The sequence below is a fragment of the Mixophyes fleayi genome, chromosome 8 (genome assembly GCF_038048845.1).
Source record: "Mixophyes fleayi isolate aMixFle1 chromosome 8, aMixFle1.hap1, whole genome shotgun sequence".
NCBI lineage: Eukaryota > Metazoa > Chordata > Amphibia > Anura > Limnodynastidae > Mixophyes > Mixophyes fleayi.
Window position 1 is genome coordinate 136,668,660 of NC_134409.1, and position 26,091 is coordinate 136,694,750.

A 26,091-nucleotide genomic window follows, 5' to 3' on the forward strand; every position below is an offset into this window, starting at 1 on the left:
TATAGTCTACAGACAGACTGCCGCAGGCTAGCCGTGCCTTCTCTGGGCGCAAACCATGCACAACTTTTGCCTTTGTGATGGACAGTACACAGAGCCAATCACATTTCTATCTTGGGCACTCAGACTGCCCAATGGTTGACCCTATACTGCAAGGGCTACTGATACTGATAGCAAGACTATCACTGACATAAGGTTTATGTGAACACATTGACAATATCCCCGGGGGCAACTGACCAATGCTCAGCGTACCTGGCGATAATTTATTGATATAGTGATTATTTTGATAAAACAAAATCATACTCATCACCGCATATAGATAAATATGCTTCTATCTCTACAATATCCGATTCCTGTCGGCCTTCAGCGGCAGAGATCTGTGTATTGAGCGTAGATGGTTACAAGTTTAGTAGAGATGACAGCATCGAAATGGATGAAGGATTGAAAGCCAATCGGTGTCTCATCCCTCTGTTGTCTTCACGTTACAATGGACAGATGATACATTCTAGTGACTTCATTCACTCTCACAGTCATACAAGAGAGACGGGATCCATCAGCAAGATCAGAAACTATCGCTTTAATTCAAGAAGCATCTCGTCACTCAATGCCTTGTCAGTAAAACACTAAATCAATCTTAATATTACAAAAAAAAAGTCATTAAATAAACACCCACTTTACTTAAGCAATTTTCCTTATTCTGGGGAGATTTGGTTATTGTTTATTAAAAGGATCCTGAAACATTGTCTGCGGTTAAGAATTGCTGCACGAAGTGTATATAAGAACTTACATCAAAATCGCAAGAGAGATTAATTTAAAAAAATAATAATCTAATTTCGAAGAAACTATGGGGGGGCAGTTATGATAACTGCTGCACAAAAGTATCAGAAGAGGTGTCTTAAACAGCAGACAATGAGATTATAACTTATTTTTTATTTATTTTAAACGTATGATGTGCTGCACAGGTACAGTACCTGTAGAACAATTTTTATAAAAGTCCCAAAACACCGGACGTTTACGCCACAGTTGCCTTTGCACTATGCTTAATAAATATCCCAGTTTTGTTGGATTACTCTTATTAAGCAATTCGAACTATACTTCATTTCTATGTGGCCACTCCCCATGGTCACATAGCCACTCCCATTTTAGGCCGCATGTCTGCAATCTGTGACCAAGAAAATAAAGAGATCTTATAGCATTGAAGCTATATTTTTCTATGGAACACTAGAGACGGACTAATACAACCAACAATTTTCATTTTTTGCTTTCCAGTTCCGCAATGTATTTGTAAATCCCCCTTGCGAAATTTATAGCCTATTAATAGAGCTGGGAGGATGAAAGTGGATCTAATCTACTCTGCGGTTTGGTTGGGATAAGGATAGTGAACACTCTGTGCCACATTCCGCCTACGAAACGCGTGAGAATTGCGGAATGAGGCAAATATTTCAGAAGATGTTTGAAAATTTCTCCCGTGTCTAAAATCATGGGTCTCGACTTGGGTCATTTAAAGTTTGCAGGTAATGTGTGTCTTGTGGCGGATTTGCACAAATACAGTATATACATATAACAACATATAAACATTTTACACAAACCAACATACAAAAATAAATATTATATCTGTTAGTATTCCAGTAAATTGGCAATTGATCTTTGGTTCACTACCTGGCAGCAACAACTCTCTACAGTATACCCTTTCGCACTTACACCCCCAGTAAAGCACCACAGCAAAAATTGCACAAAATAAGCTGCCATCTCTATGTCTTTGTTGGAAAGACACAAATGTAGGCTATTGTAAGTGTGACATCAGAAACTGTATCATTGAAGAGTCCTATTGCTGGGAAATCTTGGTCTAACGTGTGGATTTAGCCGTACTGCAGGACACAGGGCTTCTCCGCTCACCGCTCGCTCAGGAGAAATGATCTCTGTGCCAGGATTTGCCATCGAGCTGCTGATAGTCCTCCGAGAATATTATCTGTAGGACAAAAGAGCAAAGGAACTAGTCAGGTATTTTTTTTTTAAAAGGTCTCGCTTCAGTTTGGGTGGAGGATAAAACACTGTTTTTGTGGGCGGGGCGACCAATGCCAGCTAGTTGGCCGGTGACTAGGGAGCTGAACTGTGTTTAGCTAAAGCGAGGGTCGCCTGATGTCATCTTGATAAAACTCTGCTGTGCTGTTTTGTGACGTGAACAATAAAATGCACAGTTTTTCCAAGCAAGAAGTTGTTAGTGTCATCTGCTGGGTGTCAGTATCATGATATAGATGGTCAGTTTAATACTTTTTTGTGAGTAGCTTCCTGGTCTGTAGTTACCTCATCGCACCCTGCGCAGCGTGGCCGTTCGTTCTCGCAATAATGCCTCCCGCACCACAGGCGATTATTCTTCCAGAAGTAGATTAAGTTCACCAGAGGCTCCCGGCAGTGGCAGCACACGAAGCAGGCTGGGTGCCACTGTTTCTTGTAACCTGCCCGCTCGGCATACACGGCCGGGGCATCAGCGGGCATCAGCTGCTGGCATAACTCACACAACTAGAAGGGAAAAGTGAAAGCAGCATTCAATGCATTGGTGGTAGTGGCGTATCATAATAAAGATAGGGGCCCAGGGTTATTAGGGACCCGAGATCTTACACATTGTGCATAATACGGATATGACCTTGACAATTAGAATATTGATTTCAGAGAAAATTTCTAGCAGTTTTATTGCTTGCAGGATAAGAGGGTTTGTGTAATTAATATGTAAAAGTGTGTTGATGTAAATATTCTTTCAAAATAAATAAGAAAGGGGCAAGAGGGCATTTGCCATAGTCTCAGAAACAGCAGTCCCACTATTAGAATTTCTAGTTTTGGTGCTTGAATAGCGAAGACGATAATATCGCTTCTATCTCCCCCAACTGTGGTCTGAAAATAAAGAAGGGGGGGCTCTTCTTTCAATGTAACTCTAAACATTGGCAGGGTCAGGGGAAAAAATGCCATCCTCGATTTTATCCTAATACTCAAATTAGTGGCTTCAATTGGAAGCCCACCATGGTTATAATCTTGAGAAGGGAGGGGATTTAGTACAGTGTTTGTGGAAATCCCCTTTAGCCATAGACCCAACATTAACCCAACGTCCATGAAGACTTAGTAATATTATCTTTGGACCAGGCCCACTGATGTCTTAAAGGGACACTGAATGGAACAGTTAAAAGCTACAAGTGATTGAGATTTTGTTGGTCAAATGTAGTATAATTTTGTATAATATACGGTACATCCCGAAACAGTGAAATTCTCTGGTTCCTCAGACTTCCCCTACGGAGCCATATCTGCCAAGAATAACGTGCCCAACGAGAATTTTGAGAGGCCAGGAAAGGTCAATATGGGGCTGCCCAGGTGGCAATATCTTTCGGAATCCCTCTGTTGACCTGTATACTCACATAGTCTCTGTTGCCAGCAGACTCCTCTCCGGTGCCATTTGTGGCCATTGTTGAGTTGGGGTCTTTCTCTTCCTTTTTGACGCTACACGGTAGCGCCACCTCTGCCACTCCCATGGCGCTCTCCTTGTACTGCTTCACAAATGCTTCCATAACGGGTTTCTCACCCCCCGACAGGCCCTGGCACTGTTCTGGGTCGTGGTCATAGGCGGGCAGCTGCCTCACCAACTGCAGGCGCCGATAATGTGCCCCTTCTGTGCCAGCAATGGGTCGCATCTTTTTAGGGATTAGCTCCATGTATCGCATGGCCTGAGGAAAGAAATATTATTATATAATGGGTCACTCTATTTGCTTATGCATTTATTTTATACATTGAACACAATTTGCAGCAACTTTAATGGACAAATAAGCCCAAGTAGAACACTCACAACAGAGATAGAGAGAAGTTTTTGGTTAGGTGTTTGCATGAGTGAAGAATGCAAAGGGTAAATCATTTGTAGCTTCACTGTTTATGGAGAGACCAATTACTTTGGCAATTCACCTTCTCTCTGGGACTGCTAGTTTGTAGGAGGAGGTTAGAGCCTAATTTCACAATGGAATTACATTTACCTATACAATTCTTCTAAGTGGTTGACCAAACTATTCACATAATTCTGGATTCGTCCACAAAATGTTGCATGTTTTACTGGCTGGATATAGCCTTAATTGTCACACACAGAATTAATTGACTGTTGTAATCACAGACTATAAATTCAGGAAAACTTACAAATACGGTATGGACTGCCATTCCGGGGAATGGCAAAGGAAAACTGAATCCTAAGATTGTATCATGGGAACGGTGAACCTCTGTGAGACGGGACGTTCTACCACAAAACTCAAATTTCGACACAATTTTGAAAAAAAGTCAAGCTGAAGTGTCTGGTTGAATAACTTAGACATCTTTTGGGGTAGTCTGGGAGAATGCCCCCTAATCATCATTCCTACCCACTCTGGAAGAGCATCTTTGCCTATTTTTACGTCCTCATCTCCAGTAGATCCTGGAGAGGAAGCGAAGAACGAATCTGGAAGGGGCAGGACTCCGTGAGTCGCGCCAAAATGACGCACCTTCACCAAGAAATGGGCGGAATGTGGAGGAAAGGTCGCAATTCAGGACATTCCTGGAGAGTGGACAAGTATGTGTGAGAGGTTTTAGAAAAGCAAAGCTTAAAGCAGGTGACTCACCGGTATTTGCATCCCACCATACTCCTGAACATCACCATTACAAACACCTGCATCTGCTGCCTTCTAATCTGGCTAGAGCACCAAATGGTTGGATCTCCCAGCTATGGACATACATGAGTTTATGGCCAAATCTGACAGAGGTCCTTCCACCTGGCACACACATGTTCATCTTTACACATAAAGCACCGCATAAGAGTAGATTACTTCTAACCGGCATTTGCGGAACGTACCAGCTTTTGGTTAAGTCCGGGAGGGGCCCACTCGTACGTGACGGTGAGGAAGGTGGGATCTTTGCGGGAGGTAATGGGGTTGGTGATGATCATTCGGTTCCTCTTGTAGATACGTGCCCCCTCACTGCCTTTCACACGTGCCGTCAGTCCTAAGTAACGGGTATCCGAGAGCAGCTGCCCAATCCGATAGTCCTCTTCACCATCAGTGGGCAGAGCGTGGTCTTCCTGGGGGCACTGGCACAGCTCACAGGATTTCCTGCAATGATACATGACGTAATTTACATGGACGCCCTTTTAGCATTGGTGGGCAACAGATGGCCTGTGGGCTGCCAGAGACACAGTTAACCTTCACGCAAGACCCCCCCAACCAGCTTCTCCCAATCCCACATTGATAAAGCAGACAATAAGGCAGACCATGGTCAGCCGGTCTCTGTGTCACGTGGTCTCCTCTACACATCACAGGGAGGTCACAGAGTACCAGAAGAGGAGAGGGGAATACAGGTGTTCTCCTCCTTCCCCCGCAGGCTGGTGGGACAGCAGGAGCTAGTAAAATGAGTGAGTAAAGTCGGGGAAGGGTAAGAGGCATGTAATGGAGGTCTGATGGGCATATGAGGTATGTGTTGGGCATTATTTTTATCTTTTATTTATAAAGTGCCACAAAACATCTGCAGTGCCATACATGACATTTACAGTAGTATACAAGACACAGAGAGCTATAATCCATAACACAATACATAAAACATGAAAAACAAAATAGTACCTGACATCTATTAATTAAACATATAAAACAAAGATAAATTGCTAATGCAGATAAAGTTATTTACAGGATAGTGAGTGAGAGTGATGGTAATGTCCAACATGAAGTCGGCCTGGGCAAGGGAAAACAGGGCGAGGGAAGCAGGCCAAGAGGTACAGAGGGTGATGGAATAGTAGAAGGAGAACACAAGGAAAGAGGGCCCTGCTCCTGAGAGCTTACACCCTAAAGAGAAGGGGAAGACACAAATAGGGTGATACCTAGTGGGGAGTGGAGGTGAAAGCCGAAGTAAAGGAGTTAGGAATAAGTTTTACGGGCACGCTTGAAGCCTTGGAGAGTAGAAGCTAACCTGATAGGGTGTGGGAGAGCGTTCTACAGGTGAGGAGCAGCCCACCTGTAGAACAAGTAAAATTCTGACTGCGGGAGTGGGCAGAGGTAATCTGTGTGGTATGAGGCTGTGCTCATTGGCAGAGTGGTGGGGGTGACAAGCCGTGTGGGTAGAGGTGGAGCAAGTGGAGAGGTCTGGGCAGCATGTGGGTAGATCTGAGGGATACGTGAGTAGGTCTAAGGGCATGTTACAGGCAGGTAGGGTGGTCTGCATGTGGGGGAGTTTTGGAGTACATGTGGGATCTGAGGGTTTGCATTCTGAGCCAAGTGGGGGTCTTATTCAAGTGGGAGGTCCGACTGGCATGTGGTGGAATTTTGGAGCAAGTGAGGAGCACGTGGGGGCTTTTTGGGATATGTGATGTGGACATATCAAGGTGGTTTTCAGGCTATTTTTTCATTCTTGAAATTGAGGGCAATGTGCGGGCCAAGGTCGCCCCTCACTGCGCTTGAATCTATGCTGTGACAACAGGTGCGCTACTTTCGTTTCCACAAAAGTTCCACTCACCATAACACATTGAATAGGCCTCTTACAATGACTGTTTTTAAACATCAATAGTGAATTAAATGGGAAGTTTGGAAGAGGAACATTTAGTGCCATCTGGGACGGTGTGTTGTGTGGTTTGAACAGCACATAAAAGGTAAGAGACGTTCTTATGTAAGAGATGATTTTCTACAGCATAAGATATAGGAGCAGAGGGGACGGTGACGGCTGTAACGTGTTCTGTTGGCTACCCCAGCAGACGGCTCTATGAAAACACAGACAGTGATATTTGGGGGGGTGACACAGAAGCTTTGTGCTCTACATTCCGGCAGCCACCCACCTAAGGATAGGGGGGGGGGGGGAGGGATACCAGCTCTCTGACATTTATTCTCTTCCAAAAATTCCAAACTTCAGAACTAACCATCTATTTTAACCCCCGCAATATTTGCCAGAGCGCGTGATTAATTCTGGGATTTCTCGTAGGCTCAGTATAAGACCGGACTTAGATCATCTCACTGCAGTTTTCAATAATAAACCTACTGCAGCCTCCCCAGGGGTAGGTTAGCGGACAATGTATCAGTGTGACGGTCACTGTGTATTCCTATAAGTGTTTACTGGGCCACGTAGGGATATTAAAAAAAAAAACAAAACACTTTATGCTGCGAGATCTAATTGTGAGTCATGTGAAATATTCACGTAGTGAAGAAAACAGTACTCAGTGTAAACAGAATTAGGATCGCACCATGTGTAACAGACACATAACTGTCCAGCATCGCACGTTATACAACCCAGTATCCAGCACATATAGTCTGATGTGCAGCATGTTACACTCTGGGACCGATACTCAGCGATACAATCTGTGCTCTGAATATTAAACTGCTACTTGGCTGTCAAATTTTTAGCAGTCAGTAAACTATAATCAGAGTTTTTTGTATCAGTAACATAAACCATCATCATCATATCATCACCATTTATTTATATAGCGCCACAGATTCCGCAGCGCTGTACAGAGAACTCACTCACATCAGTCCCTGGCCCATTGGAGCTTACAGTCTAATTTCCCTAACATACACAGATAGACAGAGACTAGGGTCAATTTTTGATAGCAGTCAATTAACCTACAAGTATATTTTTGGAGTGTGGGAGGAAACTGGAGCACCGGGGGGAAACCAACGCAAACTCCACACAGATAAGGCCATGGTTGGGAATTGAACTTATGGCCCCAGTGCTGTAAGGCAGAAGTGCTAACCACTTCGCCACCGTGCTGACAATAATAATATATATATATATATATATATATATATATATATATATATATATATATATATATTACACATGCACACACACGCAGACACACACATATTTATGTCTCCATCTATCTATCCAACAGACAAATTATGAACCAGTTAATTATTTTATCCATACAGACATTGCACCTCAGACTCAATAGAGGGGAAGGAAATAGGGACATAGGTATTTGGGTTTGTCCAAAAGAGGGACAGTTGGGACATTATTATGTTAATGCAATTTGGTGTCAGCAAATGTTAATGAAATTGTGAGCAATAAATATTTTAAAGTGTTGGGTACACTAGACAGGAAGCTACATAAGGCACCATTCTCACTTAAACACAAGGGGGCTCTGTCCTTCCCCAAAATCACTCCCCTTCCCACTCTCCCAAAAATGCTGAGAATTTTAACCGATACTAAATGCCAATGCCAAAATTTTATTTTAAAAAATTCTCTCTCATTTGGGCTGTCTGTTCATCAGTTTAAAATAAGACATAAATCACATTGGTGATTTGCAGACCGCAGAAAACACATCGCGGCAGAGTTTTTTCTTAAATCTCCGCTCACTTTCCATCATGTCCCATAAAAAATGAACAGAGATTCTGTACTGTATTGGCCGACGATGTCCACAGCCCGACATTGCAGCGATGTCCAGCAGCATATTGCCATCAATTGAATTCCCCCTTAAACCTGTAAATTTACGTTTTGCAACAAGTAAAGTCTATGAAGCCGAGACAACAAGGGGGAAGTCTTTGACTTCTCCTGCCATAAGATTATACTTGTCAACTCTCCCTAAATGTCAGGGAGACTCCCTGAAATAGGGGTGATCTCCCTCACTCCCTGAAGAGTCCGGAATTCTCCCTGATGCAGAGCCAGTACAGGACGTGGTTGGCTTCGCCATCTGTGGCATGATGACACAGTTCAGAAATTGTGTCCTATCTCCATGTATTGATGCCTATGGAGGTGGCCATTTTCTCTGAAGCCAACGATGAAAAGTTGGCAAGTATGCAAAACATCTTCATACATTTTGCGACGGCCTCTGCTGTTTTCTCCGTTTTATTGGCTCATTGCACTTTAATATTTGGACCCCAAAATGTCTTAAGAATATTTTGTGTTGTCTTATCCCCACTGTGTATCCCAGCCCCCTCTACCTTTTTCTTTTGTACCCCCCCTCTTGAAAACAAAACTTTAAAATAAAAACTAACAATGTTAAAAATGTTGCAGGCAAATGTCGAATGAACTTTTTGGAAAATGTAGCTGATCTTTAATTTAGATGCACGATACAAATATGTTATTGCATTTCAGCCATGCAGTATTTGTATTTCTGTATGTACATTTATTATGTTCTGTAGTTCTATCGGGCGGATCCTAATATAACATTCTTCACAACATTCCAGGAACAATCATCAGGACTAACAACTCCCAAGCCCATTTTCCACCAAGCCACATCCTGATCGGCTCAGCCATGCCCATATTTTGATAACTCAGCTTCTCAAGGATATAAGAGATTTATTGATGTACTCAGCAAAGCCAGTGAGACCGAACGTAGCTTCCAAAATAAATCATCTTTCATTACAATGTTGCTTTAACCCTAAAGACTAATGTTCCTTTAACCTTTAAATACATTCAGGTCCATTTGTTCAGGGTGTGAGACGAAAGGCCGGCTTGTCACACAGATTACGCCGTAGGACCGCGTCACATGTGGTCCAGTCAGTAGAAGCGGACACTGTCCGGCCAGCAGTTGTTTTTCTGAATACAGCTAGAAGAAATTAAGCCTTTTATTTACTGTATTTAATGTCAGTATTTTTTATTGTTAATAATGGTCTCTATTGTACCCTCTCTCCTCTCCCTCCTTCCACCGCCAAGGACTATCCCAGAAAAAGATGATTGCAAATTCCAGGTCTCATGAATTATTCCAAATTTGGCTTAGAAATTTTGCCAATGTCATGGACAGAATTTGGTCTTAACTGTTCCCAGTCTTATTCCAACCTCACCACGTGCAGAAAGAATTGAAATTTGTCTTCACAGCTCTATTCATAGACTGTAAATCATGCGAAATGTGAATTGCTTGGAAGATTTTGCACATCTTTAATTCCCGGTGATGCCGTGACGGTGGCGACGGGCGTGAGAAAAGTATCCAGGCTGCTTCCATCTGCCAGTGTGAGAATGGAACAAAACAGCACTACATGGAAAATGCCAACATTATAACCAGCGCCCATCTAACCAAAGGGTCATGGAGGTCAAAGATGCAGATGGGCCTGTAACCCCTCGAGGGCTTGTATCTGTAGTGAACCCTGGTTCAAGTTACTGAGTAAGTTGCATTAACGGAGGCTGGCAACGCAAGTCATTGGGCGGCATGATGGCACAGTGGTGAGCATTGCGGCTTCCCAGCACTGGGTGCTCATGGGTTCAATTCCTACCGGGGTTCATGGTTATAAGGAAACCAAGACTAATCCCTCAATGATACATGTATGACTGGCAGGGAGAGGAATAAATACACTATATATGTAGGGGTGGGACAGTATAGAAAATTTAGAGATGCCCCTCTGGCCTCCCAGACCACCCATTCCTAGGGAGGAAGGGCAACACAGCATTGCCAGTCACCTCTCCCTTGGGGGACCTGACCCTCCACCCTTAAATATGTCCATATATGAGTTTATGGAAATATTTTATTTAAAATATTTTGAGTTTGATGCTAGCCAGGGGCAAATGCAGGATTTACAGAGGGGGGGTTTCCGTACCACGACGCCATTGAGCATGACCAGCATGCAAGGAGGCGTAGCTATAGTTTTAATTAGTACTTGGCTGCTCGCCAACTATTCCTATCGCCATAACATACATGGGCAATGCTGCGTGCACTACTGGCAGGGTCCAGCCACCTCAATTATACAGTGCCCCAGGCTTGGAGGGGGGTTTTAAGGCACTAGGGTTTCCAGGCACTAGGAAACCCCCCTTCGGTTTGCCTATGCTAGCTGTCTACATTAATACACTTCTGGAGAGCATCTTACTCTGCGTCGTAATAAAAATTCAAACCGAGAACATGGAACAAAGCGAGGACTGTCTGTGTGTGTAATGAAACGTGAAAAGGCACCTGGATTAGGGTTCAGCGGCCTTAGAACCCCACAGGCCAGTAGGATTAATCCACCGCTTCTTGTTACCCAGATGGATTGCCCCATTCCACCTCATTATAATCCGCTGCCGGTCACAGGCTGTCAGACACACACAGAGACACAAATCCACACAAGTAAAAACTACCTCTTCCGGCTCTCACGGTTTCACAAGAATGAAAGTCTGTGAGTGAATTGAGCTATTTACATGCTGCAATTAGCTGCATCTAAGGCCTCGCGGTCTGTCTGCTCTCTCATTAGTTTGTAGTTCTGTGAGTTTATCGTTCGCTTTGCGTCAGTGATCAGCGGAGCGTGTAGGAGACCATCCAGACAGCTGGCTGAGTACTTAAACATACAGAGTGAGCGAGCAGGCAGGGTAGAAAGTCAATATGTTTCACTCGCTTTTTTAGAATTACTTATGAAGCCAGATACGCTCCATAAATTGCTTCATTATTGAGCTGCGTGATTGATACAGAATATTCATTTGTTGTACAGATTCATGTGCATGGTATTTATATTCCGACTGAATAGGAGCTTGTTCTAGCTCTGCTACAACCTATCATCATTAATAATTCACAAAGAGTCTGGAGATGTAGCACAGAATGGCTGGCTTTAATCCGCCAGCCCGCAATACGCTTCTTATGGTGTTTGTTTATTTCAGTTTAATTCCGTGCTTGATCTTCGGATTTATCTTGTTGCCTGTCGTGATCGCCTCTCTGCTTAGAGTCATTATTTTGCAGTGTCACTCCCCCCCCCCCTTCCTTGTGTCCTTTAATGTGTAGAAGCAACCTGTAGCTCTTTCACTCTTGTGGTACTACAAGTGCCAGAATTTCCTGAAACACCCGACAACTTTAATACCAATAATACTCTCTAATGTGTGACTTTTATTACTATTATTAGAATTATGTATAAAAACGGATGCTACACCAGGGTTAGGTAGGACTACAAGTTTCGGGATCTGTGACGCAACAGCTGAGTGTATATAGAATCCATTATTGACTGATGAACTACAAGTCCCACCATGCAAAGACAATAATAAGAGCATATGGGATGGAAATGCTTGAGTCTTTTTTTTTTTTTTTTTTAGAGTGTAAGCTCTCAGGATCAGGGCCCTCTTTCCTTGTGTTCTCCTTCTATTATTCCATCACCCTCTGCACCGCTAGGCTGTTTCCCTCGCCCTGTTCTCCTGAGCCCAGTTTTTGATAAATCCGTGGCTGCATAGCTGTTGAGGAACTACAATTCCCAGCATTCCCTGTCAGTAGTATTATAGGAAGGACATATAAATGACCTTTTCTATAAAACACGATGGTAGCGCCTACACACAAATGCAGCACCTATATGTTTAAGAGAACATTTACAGAGTGTAAAGTGAAATATCTCCCACTATGAATAAAATGTCTTTTCCCCTTAAAAAATCATCCAAGTGCGTCCAAGTGTGAATGCTCTCGGTAACTACACTTGACTTTGAAGCCAGAACATATTTCTAGATAGGAACCGGTAACATTTCAGCTTCCCGCTGAACATTTCTAAATGAGCCTGATCTAATCAACGCAGACAATTTCACAGTATAATCCATTTTACCTCCAGGAGTGCGGCTGGAATCCTGCGCAGGTCTCTCTGCATCGCACACACTGCGCTCCCCTCTCCGCAGCCGGCTGACCCACAGACATCTGGAAAAGAGGAGTACAGAGGCGTTGATTGATCTATTGTTTAGATAAAGTAAACGCTCTAATCAACCAATGGGGACTGACGTGTGTTTTACAATTATAGGCATGTTTGCAATATCTGGAAAAAAGGTTTTCATGCAGGTTACAGAAATCAATGTCAACTGCTAATTGCCATAATAATTATAGAAAGTGGTAGGTTATTCATTATAATACACATTGGGCTCGATATACGTTTGGACGCAAGTCTCATTACATGCCGTAACTTGCGGGATGTCGTTCTGCTCCGTAACGGAACTTACGTCATTGCACGCAATTCATTTCCCAATGCAAATGATACTTACAACTGCCTAAAACTTGAAGGGCGGAACGGGAGTGGGAGCGGGGAGATGAATGTAAGCCATACTTGCCAACTTCTTCTAGTTGTCGTCCGGGAGCTGCCGGGGCAGGTGGGCGTAATGACGCAAACGCGTAATTTAAAAGCGGGGGACAGGACCAAATGTCGCAATTCCTGGAGAATCGTGGCATTTTGGACCTAATTCTGCCCAGATGTGGGAGACTGCCATACACTCCCGGGAGTCCGGGAGACCCACCCGGAATCCGGGAGTCTCCCGGACATTCTGAGGGCGTTCTGATGCAGATTCAGCCAATACAAGTCCTGGGATTCTCTTAAGTACACCTGCTTTCAGGCTCATCATTTTCCCCAGCTACAGGGCAGGTGTAAGTGCCGACTGATAGTGATGACCGACACGACATCAGCTTTGTATTAAAAACTACACATAGATGGCACAGAACATTTGTATGCAAGTAAGAGACTATAAAAACACATTGTATGACCAGTAGGCATTACGAACATTCTGATTTATGTATTTAAATGTCATTTTTCTTTTTTAAATCACGTCTTTTTATTAATGATTATAGGGTTAAGAGTTGTTCATTTATTTTATAAATTAATTTTCTTTGTGGGTTCTGATGTGACCTTAGATTGCCCACAGGCATGTGTGTATACTACACCGTATTCTGTCTTCATACGGCCAGTAACGTTTAGGCCGAGAGCGCACTTATACCCAGGTGCAAATCGAAACGCATCACAGATCCGCTTTGACTTGAATACAGGTGAAATTATGCTCAAGTTCCGAGACCTTTTTTAAACACAAGTTGGCCCCGATTTTATCCTGGACAAAACCATATTACAATGCAAGGGGTGCAAATTAGTTTTTTATTTTGCACACAAGTTAAATACTGACTGTTTTTTCATGTAGCACACAAATACTTGATAGCTTTATATTTACACTGAAATTTAAAGTTGATCTAGGACATGCCCTAACCCAACTATAAATCTGTCCCCACATTTTAAATTTAGCTCCCCCTCCAATGCAACATGGTTTTGCCCAGGTGCAAATTTACTCCTTTTTTATACTTTGCTCTCCTTAATGAATCAGGCCGAGTTGTGTGCATGTTCCATTCAGACTTGAATCAGGCCCATTCTAAGCAACTTGCATATAATAATGTAATTATGTAATGTAAATACAGATGTACACCTAATGACCCTCTTTCTTCTTTGACTGTGGCTATAACATGTAAATCAGATAACGGTCATTGTTCTACATTAGGTGTAACAATGTAGCACTAAAGAGATACAGAATGTTCCACTCTGTCATGGGTGCTATTTTAATCTACCATCATGTGCAGATTAAGTGGGTACAAGATAACCAGTTAGGTATGTGCTAATCCGCCCCACCTGTCTCCCACTAGAGTTAAGGCACTATTGTCGGAGTGTATTGTGTTTTGCGGAAGGTATTCTGGCCTCGCAGGAGTTCACTCAAGTGCAGCCGGCTAGAAGCTTAAACAGCACAGTCCTATCTCCCCTTTAGGCTTAAACTGCTCAGCTGAGATCTGTTCTGTCACAAGGCATTCTGTACATCCGTCACCTCTGTCACAGCAGAGAGACATAAGTCTGTCAGCTTCTCGGAGAACCTTCACCAATCCAGGAAATGGTCAACACTCAGCCCTTTTACTTTCTAAATAGAAATTCCTAGGCATGTTCTTAATGCATTCCTCCCTTATCACTGAGCAGTAACACGCTCTGGAAAATGAAAGGAGGGGAGAGGGCAGGTGATAGCTGTGAATAAGCAAGAGGGGAACAGCAAATTCAGAGTGTCATCTACATACTGAATAAGAATGCAGATGGGCAGTCCAGGATTGATTCAGAAAAATTTGGGACCCAGCCTCTTCTGTTGATTAGATTATTAAGTTTTGCATGGTGACTAGTATACAAAACAGACTATGTTGGTGGCTGCAAACCTGAGTGTTGGCTTGTATGCCAGGAAGTCCATTCTGGTGGCCGATATACAAATCAAAGTTCATTCTGGTGGCTAACGAGCAAAGTAGACCCCAATATGGGTCTACTATGTAAAACAGAACCCCAAGCTGGGGCCATTGTATAAAATAGCGGATAGTATATAAAACAGACCTGCAGTTTGGTGGCCAGTGGGTAGTGGACCAGCAAACTCTGGTGGTTATTATATAGCAGACCATCAACCTCTAGTGGTACACACCGGTGAGGAGTGAATGACAGACCGCCAAACTTCTGACGCTCCCATGATGACCTCGATGGCCACCACTTGCTCGTTATTTGGGGAAAGAACCACTGGTAGCCATCAGTTACTTTAGCTGTTCCCAAGAGATGAGTTGTACTGTTTGTACAGTATCCAATCTAACGCTATGGAACAAATCAGCGTGCAGGGAGCTGTCAGACACATGTAACTGACAGCTCCCTCCTCTAATAATGAGCAAGTGGCAGAACAGTGGGGGGGGGGGGGGGGGTGACCTGGTGCCCCTACGGTTTATAGCACCAGGGCGCATCCCAGCACCAAATTCCTGCACTGTATAACTGGCTCCCCATTCCGTGGTTGTAATTTCATCTGTATGACCCTTTGCAGAACTGTGAGCCCTTAAAGAATGTGTAACACGGACAAAAGAAATACATCATTTTGAAGTCTTCTATACTATCATTTTTACCACCACTTAAATAATTTACATTTTATCCTTTATTTATACATTGCTGATTCTTTGATCCTCATTTATGTCTTGAATAAGTAATGAGTACATGGAGACTGGTTTTCTCTCTGTCTTATATCCTACTTTTGTACATTTCAGTGTTTTGTTTACAGTTGGGTTGTTTTTATTTTGTAAATTAATGCTCTGATCCATTTAAATGCACAATCACATGACCGATGCAACCTGCTAAATATGTCCTGACCCCCTAAATGTGGAGTATACACTTCTACTAGGTCAATAGAAAATCTCTTCCATCCATCTGAAATCTTGTATTGCTCTCGGGCACAAAGATCAGGTGAATGACTGTTACTGGCCTGTACTTATCCAGGAACGTTCCGATTCTCCCAGCTCCTTCATTTAGAGTTAGCATTTGAATTTGGCATCATGGCACACTAAGACCCACGCCTACCAGTGAAAATAGGTGTAATTGTAAAAACATTGGCGGATGGTGTCCGAAAATAAAAATAAAAAAGCATTTGCACTGCGGAGGGACAACATTTCCATTCATAAATCACCCAAAACGACTTGTGAGAGGTATTTGTGCATTGTAAATAATACAGACCTTAATGTCATTTAGCATAGAATTTAAATGGCAAATAACTGCATGTTGCAGTTCCACTCTTTCCCCGCAGGAGGCGCTCACACCTCATTGCTGAGCAGGGACTTACAGGGCTCTGACTTACAGTAAAGAGGTTGAGATGCGTTCTTAAGGGACGAGGTGGACATAATTATCCAGATAATTAAAGAATTATCAGGCAGTTGCCCAAAGGGATCATAAAACCAGCACAAATTTTATTTAATTTATTTTTAAAATATAGACTTTTACACTATTGTTTCTTAATATTTTATCTCTGTAGAACTTCCCACTTAAAGAATAATTGTTAGGCAACATTCCAGAATACAATCCCTATGAAATGGTTGAGAAACTGAAATTAAATACTTATTAACAACTTTGCTTTGCAATTGCAGCTTCAGCTTCCCTGTTATAATGGGATTATCTACGGCTGTAATTTTTTATTTCCCATTTGATATGCTTTAAATAGCAGCTCATATGATGCCGGGACAGTTTTGGCTCTAGGAGGAAATCATTTCTTTAGATGTTAGAACACCTAACAAATCGTAGACGAGAACTCAATAATTTCACTATATTAAAATCTCCTCTTGACAAGCAAAATGCAATGTTTGAGCCGTTCCCATTATTGGTTTGGAATTTATCAAAGTTTTTTTTTGCTGCAATTAAAATAAATCAAGAATTGATGAAAAGTTACTTTACAGGGAATGATATAATAGGTGAATGTGCCTATAACGTTTGTCTACATTATAAAGAAATATTTATAAAACTCTCAAAAGATGGTTTGAAAGTACGTTGTGAATCATTTCAGAGAAAAGTTGACTTTTGGTCCAAAATGACAGAGACCCCTAGGAGCGGGAGCAAAGAATGAAAACTTGTCAAGTGCAATGCTGTCAGTTCTTAGTAGTCACGTGCAAGGACCCTGACATTTGCAACATGGCAACTTCCAATCGTGTAATAAATGTAAATTTGCAGATGATTAGGAGAGAATTATTATTATTATTATTATCCTTTATTTGTTAGGCGCCACAAGATTTCCGCAGCGCCGTACAATGCACAAACAGTAGACAGTACAGGGTATTACATTGCTGAACAGTAAACAAAAAATACTAACACTTCAGGAGCTCTAAGCAGGCTAATGCGGTAGAGATGGAGCAGAAGAGCTGGTTAGGACACAAGAGGGAGGAGGGCCCTGCTCAATGAGCTTACATCCTAGGGGAGGGTGAACAAAACACAAGTACAGAGGGAGTGAGTTGGCGTATAAAGGAGGGGAGGCAGGGTTAGGTGGAAGGTGGGTAGGCTTTGAGGAACAGGTGGGTTTTTAGTGCCCAGAATAATGTGTGCACTTGCGTAACTCAATATATCTCCTTGTGAAAATACTCAAACCCCACTGCAACTTAGAATACTTTGATCATAAAATACATGATATACTAACATGCCCCTATGTTTAATGTTATTCATTGTGCATTTCTAACGGGATCTGGTTTGTTAAACATTTTGTTCTTCATTTAGAATTAGGAGCAAAGTTGTTTTTTTTTTTTAAAAAAAAGGTGCAAATTTGCACCTTGGCAAAACCATGTTCCCCTGAAGGAGAGGAGGGGACAAATTTAAACTGTGCTGACAGATTTAAACTTGAGAGGAGGCGTGTCCTAGCTCACCTCTAAATTGCAGAGTATAAATGTCCAATATTTGTGTGCTACGCAGACAGTATTTTCCCTTTATGCACAAAAAAATAAATGTATTTTCACCTCTTGCATTGCAACATGGGTTCTCCATGAGTAAATTTTCACCTTTTTTTTTTTGCTATGCCCGTTATGTCTAGAATGATCACACATGGACCGATCCTTTGAGATCCCACTTATATTTGCATGTTATCTAAGCCGACGTGTCACCGTTACATATTATTCACAAGAGAGACTGATCCCGTAAATAAGTGCTTACTATTTGTGCATAGTGACGAGCTCTTTGTCACCATACAATGGAAATCTCTGGTTCCCCTAGACGTGGCGAAGCTTTCAGTCGTATCCTTATACTATCCGGCTGTCAACACAAGTCTTTAACACACACAGCAGCCTGCAGCTCAGAGCCAGTCTGAAGCAGCACGAGGCCCTTTAAAAATAAACAACAGCTACAGAGATCAAAGTCAACTATGTGCTATGTATACTGGCAGCTAACTACTAGGATTTAGCCCTGGTGGAGAGTAGAGTAACACAATCCCAGAATCGTGTCCTAGGAAAGGTCCAAAGGCAGTCCCCCCCCAAAAAAAAATCATGTAAACTTTCTGGATTGTGACCTTCCTGCAGCATATTCCCAGTATTCTGACCTTATAAGAGCTGGTCTCCAGAATGTCATTATCTAACTGACCTTGTTCTCTGATAATTCCTTCCAGTCTGACCTCTTGTAGATGTTTCCGTGCCCACATCAGGCTCAGTTATATCGAGTCAAAGTACAACTTTGTTAAACATTAGCTTATTCTTATTATCGCACAAGTTTATAGATAAAAAGTGACTATTATTATAAAAAAAAAAAACAACTATCTATCGTTTGGTTACTAATAGATGGGGAATTGTAGTGTTTTATTAACTGGTTTGTTGTTTTGCTTCTCCAACCTCTTTAGTTAGGAAATATTGTTTAATTATTTAACAGTTTATTACAACATGGATACATTTGTTTTACTGTGTTATAAATATGACGCGAGTGTTCTGGTTTTACTTCCTTCTTGATACTTTTGTGTCTTGTACGACCCCCCCCCCCCCCTTCTTGATTCATTTCTACTCAGCAGCAATAGATGACTTGTAATAGTGATGTAACGTTTGCTGATGTTAATGTCAGTAATAGATCACTATTAATACGGAGAGGTCGGGGAGGGGGGGTCCTGGGGCTGCCCCTGGGCTGGAAGAAAGTCAAGATGATGTCAATGGATTTCTCTGCAAAAACCAGGTTTATATCGAATGTTATCTTTCTAGAAATTGGGTGGCTGGGACCCAAATAAAACGGCCCTGGAGCGGGAGGTGTTACCGACGCAGCGCCGTTGGGAGAGGGGCCCCCAAAACCAGTGCCATCTTTCTATGTTGTTTACAGACGGTAGCTAAAGCTTCCTTAAAGCCTGATCACCCAGTTATAGATGTAAATGGGGTTCAAAGGCTTTAATGTACGCTGTAGTGATAAATGACAATGTCAGCGGGTAACGGCTTACTTGGCAACTCTCCTGGAATGTCCGGGAGACTACCGAAATTCGGGTCGGTCTCACGGACTCCCGGGAGAGCTGGTAAGTCTCCTGCATGCCGCTACTGGCTTCCAAAAATGACGCGATTTGCAGTGAATCGCATCATTTTGCCCCCTCCCCGAGACAAAATTAAATTTTTGTCGCTGAGGGCGGGGCCAAAATGATGCGGGTGGCCGTGCCCCGCCCCTTCCCACCCTCCAGTCACGCCCCTCTCCCAGAAATAACTTCGCGAAAGTAGGCAAGTATGGGTAACGGCTGAACGGTATGCCGTCAGATCACGTCTACATGAGGGGGAAGGGGTTTTTACAGGGCATCACCAAGCCCCACAGCACAATTTGGGTAGGGACCCAGCAATATTGTTCTTGCCTCACGGGGCCCCAACTCTGGTCTCGATAGCTTCAGAGCAGGTACAGTCCTCCGCTCAAAAGACCCTCAAAAAGTATGGGGGCCTTTGAGGAGAGGGGGCGAGGATAACCCGGTATTGACAGAACCTCCTAACGTCTGGACCTCATAACTGCTCCTCCAATTCGTACACCTTTGTTGGGAACCGAAACCTCATGAATATAAGTTAAATATTATGAATGGTGATCCGGCAGTTTCTCCGAGATTCCACTGGTTCCAGTCAGGCTGTGTACTGGTCCATCCCACCAAATGATCGCCTTCCTGGTATCTAGGCGACAGGCCTACTAAATGCTGTTCATCCAATCCAGCCCTCAGGAGCCGCTCACAGAGTCACAAAAGAAATATTATTAAGAATCTTTTCTGTAATTAATACACTTGCGCTCCACCTAGAATATATAGCCCTGTTTATTACATTTTCCGACTAGAGGTAATTACCTAATCCCAACACTCGACGAGCCCTCCACGCCCCAGTCTGATCCTGATCGTGACAGCTGCTAACTAATGCAATTCCTGTCATGATAATCCCCTCCCCCACACTATTAATTACTGTAATGTCAATTGTAATACACTGCAAAATCTCTGAGCCAAAAGGCCCCACCTACGGATAATAACCTCCACACTTAGGGGGTCAATTTATCAATGAGCCCCTTTCTCCAGCGACAGGCCTGGTATTGTTTATCGCAGTAATTTATCGATGCAATAACAAAAACAAAACAATTTACTAGTTCCACTTGTCAAAAAGAGTATAAATAAGAGATAAAATTAATTAAAAAAAAATAAAAAAAATGTATAACTTTTTTCACAATTAAAAAAATAAAATAAAAAAGTGTTTTATTCAAAGAATAGAGCATTTATTAATGATTTTAAAGGATATTCTCCACTAATCACAAGAGCCGAGTGCACAGACTGGGACAGGGAGGCGGATAGTGTGACAGCACTGTGCAGACGTCACTAATAACTCTTCTGCGACAGATCTGGCAGCGCAATGCGAGTGAAATAACAGAGCGAATTATCTGCACACAGCCGGTTGGGCAGTTTGCATTGCGGTCATTAGTATTTAGTTATTTACCTAAGATGGAAGAGGAGAGGGAACTATGTACAGCCCAAGAATTGGCAAGACCTGTGATATTACTGTACTGTGCTGTGTTGATCTTTTAAGTGTCTCGGAGTAATGAAAGCAATTTTAACACTCAGAAAATATTATTGAAAGTGGACCTGTCACCTACATACAGCTTAGACAGCTATTCCTGGGCTAAACCACTGTTTCTGTACCGCTATCCTTGTTCTTTTATTGGCATCTCTATGAATAAAGATTTTTTTCATTTTTTTTTTATATATTTATTTTTACCTATTTTTCATCTTTTTCTTTTAATTGGTAGAACTGGAAGGTGGGAACTTCTGATGCTTCAACTGAGACAGGAATTAATGGTAGCCGGTTGGGGCTCTTATCACACAACCAAGATTGTATAATTCAGCGCCTGTCGTGATAAACGCAGCCCCAAAAACTGGGTACTGTTAAGTATTTTGAGGTCATATCCCCTGTTAGGTGCCTTAGGTCACTGAGGCACGAGGCACAGCATTAGTTTAGCCTAAGAATGGATGCCTCCACCAGATATCAACTGAGGTCAGGGAAATGAACGAAAGTCACCTGCTTAGATGATAAGAGATAGGATACGTTTGCGCTACGGCAAAATGCTATTAACCCCTTGATGACCGGGGCACTCTGTAGCTCTGTGACCCATTTCAGCATTATTGCTATGTTCCAGTTAAAGACAATAACTTTTTTATTGTTAGTGTATCAGAATGAATGTTCTATGGTCTTTTTTTTATGTCAGATAAGCTGAAGCTGAAAGACTTGTTCCAGTTAACAATAAAACAAACAGTTCCCATTTTTAGTATAAGACCCAATACCGCTTTCTCCAGCAGAGGATGTAACTCGTCCTGTATACACGGAACGCTGTGCAGAAATGATGGAGTCATTGACAGCGTGGCTCCAATACATACAGTATCGGTATCCAAACTCCACTCTTGTGCTCCATGTTTTTATAGAGAATAGGTTTAAAGCTGGTCGATATAATTAGGCGTTGAGCAGTGATATGCATGGGATGTCCGGATGCAAACAGCTCAGAACTTTCCTCATTCATTTCAGTGGGCCATTCATTTCAATGGGCCATTCATTTCAATGGGCCATTGAAACGAATGAGAGAAACTGAGACAGTGAATGAATGTCATAAAACAAAAGAGCATTCACTTTCTCCCATCTGGGAGATACTGGAGAAGGGGTCAGTTGACAAGTGTCTGAGGGGGTGGGGTTAACATAGCTCCACCCCCTGCTGCGACCTGTGGCTTTGCGCGGCAAGGTTGGGGCTTAATGACACGAATCGTGCCATTAAGACCCGTTTCCGCCCCGGGATCCAGGAGACTGTTCACAGATATGGCAAAATAAACAGTGGGTTACTCTGAAAATCCCCAAAAATTGTGCATCCACGATTTTTCGAGGTCTATGGTCTAACCCAGTGGATTCCAAACTTTTTCAATTCAAGGCACCCTTAGAGCCTCCATAATTTTTTCAAGGCACCCCTAAGCCAAAATAATTGCCAAGTAGTCCCCCACCTTGCTTACCACTGGCTCTGGCTGAGGCACCCCTGTGAGATCGCCGAGGCACCCCAGGGAGCCTAGGTACACAGTTTGGGAACCACTGGTCTAACCTGAGGTTACGCCGCCACTTCAAGCCACAATAGTCCTTCACTGTTTCTATTTTAAAGAAGTTCTGCAGCAGCTCAGGCCTCTGACGCTTCCATATTATTTATTTGTTTAGGATGTATACATTGGACAGTTACCTTTTTATTTTCATGTCCGCGATCCCTCATAAACAGTTGTCACCAAGTTACACACAAGAAAAGCACTAAGCATTATAATTACAAGCATGTATATAGAGACCGATACTTCAGAGGATGTCGATGGAATAGATTGACTTAGTAAACATTGCTCTGCAACCTTCTGCGAGAGCTATATGTACAAGCACAGCTTGGGCAGAGAGTGGGATTCAGCCTCAGGATTTACATCTGGAATCATTTTCTTGATAATAATTGGGCACAGTGAACCAGCCGACTCCATCCCGCAGGACAGCCCCCCCCCCCTCCTCGCAGCAGCCATAACACTGCAGACCTCTGTACCTGGATTGTGCTGCATTACTGAGAATATATACATAACTCATTGTACAGCGCCACGGAACTTGCTGGCGCTATGTAAATAAATTATGACGATGTTGATGACATCATGTATTACAGATTCCAATACAGTCCCCGTCTTATTTCATACAAAGTTATATTTCTTAGTGAGCATCCTACTCGCGGCTACTTTCCAATGTCATTTTTTGCATAGTCCGTGATGCATTTTGCTAAGAAGCCAACTTACACCGAAATAGACCAGAGTTTGGGACAGTTTACGTTTCCTGGGTAGCAGCAGCCTATCTGGAAGTGTTGGTAGATAAATATTAACCCTTTGTGTTTACCAGTAGGCACACAAATATCTTCTGAGCTGTTATCTAACATGTGTCTGTACAGCAGCCTCTGGAAACTCATCTCTCTTCAGCTGAACTATTACAGCCAGCATAGGAGCCAACTTTTTAAAATGTTTGGGGGGTACTTAAGGTACCCCTCCATTTAAGACTGAAAAATGCCAACACAAACTTTAGGTGTGTGCGGGCACCCACAGAGCTGGAACTTATGACGCCTAGTATATTTGGAGAAAATTTTTGTAGTTCATAAACTAGGAAACAGATTGCCTAATCTTGTTTTACAGTGTCTGACATGAGCTGTCAGGTGAATACCATTTATCGTGCCTGAGGTTGTACTTATAGAGCGGTCTGTATGCTGATTTATGTACTGGAATCACTGTGAAGTTTGCAGACTGGGTGTGCTCTCAATCACGCCCTGTACAAGCAGAGTATGCGCCAAGTCCAGTTTGTCTACATATTTACCAGTCTTGTGGTAATGGGAATTAGAGGAATGGATACCCAGAAACCATTAACACACCTGTAGCAACAAGTGCAACAATCCTGGTGTGGAAACTCCGTTTCCTGTGTGTAGACCGAGATAGTCACTGACAGAATATATTGCAATCAGTAACAGCCAACCAGACGTTTGCTTTCATTGTCTATCTTGGACTAGCTAGACGTAAGCTAACTACTGATTGGTTGCTATGGTGTACTGCATATTCGCACATCGTTAGTATATATCAGCCAATGGGGGACATTTATAAAATGTGGTGTATAGTATAGAGGTGGTGTTGCCCATAGCAACCAATCAGATGCTTGATTTTACTCTTCAAATATAAAAATCTGTTCTCTTTTATATTTCAGTGTTTGCACTCGCTCATTTCTCCAAGCAGCTTGGTACAAATTTCAGAATTTCCCCAGAGGATTGAACTAACTTTCGCTACACGTCTTGGTGCATAGTTGGCATTTGTCCCGAACTGTACAGAATATTTTCTCCCATTCCAAGTATTGGATGCCATTCTCAGAGGCTTTTCTTACTGTCTGGGTGTTTTTAGGGAATCAGAGTATTTAAAATGAAAAAATCGACATTGTATCCATATTTAGTGATGGTGCAGATTATAGACAGTACCACCTGGTTATCACAATACCGTTTTCTGTTGTCTATTCACCTTTCTAAGTTCCAGGGAACATGTTCAAAGTGCAAGAGCAAATCTACAGTACCTCACAGCAACTAATCAACAATAAGCTTCGTGAGCAAATCATCTACACTCTGCATTGTAGCCCCCCGGCCATTCAGCCCTTAAACAATATCTTGCTAAATCCTTTACAGAGAATCAGCAGATCCCCTGCGTTCGCTATAGCGTTACAATAACTCCTGAAAACACTGATTGTGACTTATTATTCCAAAGTCTAATTTCTTTGGGTTCTTACATATTTATTATATAATTGACGCTGCCAACTGTCCCTATTTTCAAGGGACAGTTACAGATTTTAAAGACTGGTCATTGCCACTTATTGTCCCTATTTCTCCAACTCATATTGGCAGCAAAATGCAATTGGTCTTATTCTGCATAGTAGATTGAATTTTAACTATTTTTAGCCTTATGCCTCTGTAACTTAATAACGATTAATGTGGGGTATTTGAACTGCAAACAAATGATAGATGAAGGTCAATAAACAACTTATGATGGGAATTGTAGTGTAGAAAGGTCAATTCAGACCAGAGGTGTCCAAGTTCAGTCCTCAATTGCTACCAACAGTTCATGTTTTCAGGATATCTTTAATCACGCACAGGTGAGTAAATCAGTAATTATCCCACCTGTTTCTACAAACAGAAATCCTGAAAGCATGACCTGTTGGTAGCCCTTGAGGACTGAACTTGGACTCCTCTGGTTTAGACAGCAACAAGGACTTAATAATAGCAAAATTGACTTTACAAAATACTGCACAATGAGCAATCATTTCCTCTGGCTGGCTGGCAGGGCATGCTGGGGTTTGTAGTTCCACAACAGCTGGAGAGCCCCCAGTAGCTCAAGGCAATGTTTCTGTCAGACCATGATGGGGACTTAGAGCAAGGTATCTATCAAGGTATGCTGGGACTTGTAGTTCCACAACAGCTGGATAGCCACACACAGTAATGTTTGGAATTTATAATACGAAAAGTAATACGTTGCAGCTTCCATCAGATATAATGATACAATGTGTCTGTATAGAACTTGTTACAATGTAACAAGGACCACACTCACCTTCTGAATCCCAGCGCTCAGCTCCATCTCCTACGTTGCAGATGCTGTGACTGACGTTAGTTACCTTGTTCCACTTCTGAGCTCCAGGAGAACAGACTGATTCATGCAACTTTAACAGAGAGCTGAAAACTCCTTGCAAAGCTCTGCCAGCCAATCCCTGGGCTCAGAGAAACTTGACAACCAATGGGGCTGTGGGCTGCGTGTGTGTGTTTTTTTTTCTCATTTAACCAGGGAACACCCAGGCTGTGTGAGTGAGATCAGCCAGCGAGCCCAGGAATGCCTGATTCACTCTGTCTGCCTCCATCAGCTGGACTCATGGGCTGTGCAGCTTCCTGGACCACTGACAGTTCTTCCTTTAAAGGAATTGGAATCACAACCATCTGCAGACAGGACCGTATAGTGATCAGTGTGGGCTACCTGGGGAATGACTGGCATCTCCCTGGCACAAGCTCATGGTAATGTTATATATAGAGCAGATCCTGTTGCTTACCTAACGTCCATCACTGTGACAAGTGTAAGACAGAGCAATGCTTGTATCTATAATAGACAAAGAGATAC

The 26,091-nt window shown here is 42.6% G+C and overlaps 1 protein-coding gene across 1 annotated transcript; it reads right to left on the reverse strand.

Moving 5' to 3' along the window:
• Positions 1–289: 289 nt before the first annotated feature.
• LMCD1 (LIM and cysteine rich domains 1) lies at positions 290–25,620 on the reverse strand. The gene is made up of 6 exons (XM_075183744.1): positions 25,534–25,620; positions 12,447–12,535; positions 4,850–5,105; positions 3,402–3,707; positions 2,302–2,517; positions 290–1,966 (listed from the first exon to the last, which is right to left on the reverse strand). The coding sequence occupies exons 1-6, from the start codon at positions 25,558–25,560 to the stop codon at positions 1,901–1,903; spliced, it is 960 nt and encodes a 319-aa protein (XP_075039845.1). The 5' UTR covers positions 25,561–25,620; the 3' UTR covers positions 290–1,900.
• Positions 25,621–26,091: the final 471 nt, after the last annotated feature.

Bases quoted from the DNA above. Each gene is read 5' to 3' on its own strand.
- LMCD1 (XM_075183744.1), bottom strand. From the start codon at position 25,560: ATGGAGCTGAGCGCTGGGATTCAGAAG. The intron at 12,536-25,533 runs GTGAGTGTGGTC...CCTCTTTTCCAG, and splicing joins TGAGCGCTGGGATTCAGAAG to ATGTCTGTGGGTCAGCCGGC. The intron at 2,518-3,401 runs GTGAGTATACAG...TTTCCCTTCTAG, and splicing joins CTGCTGGCAACAGAGACTAT to TTGTGTGAGTTATGCCAGCA.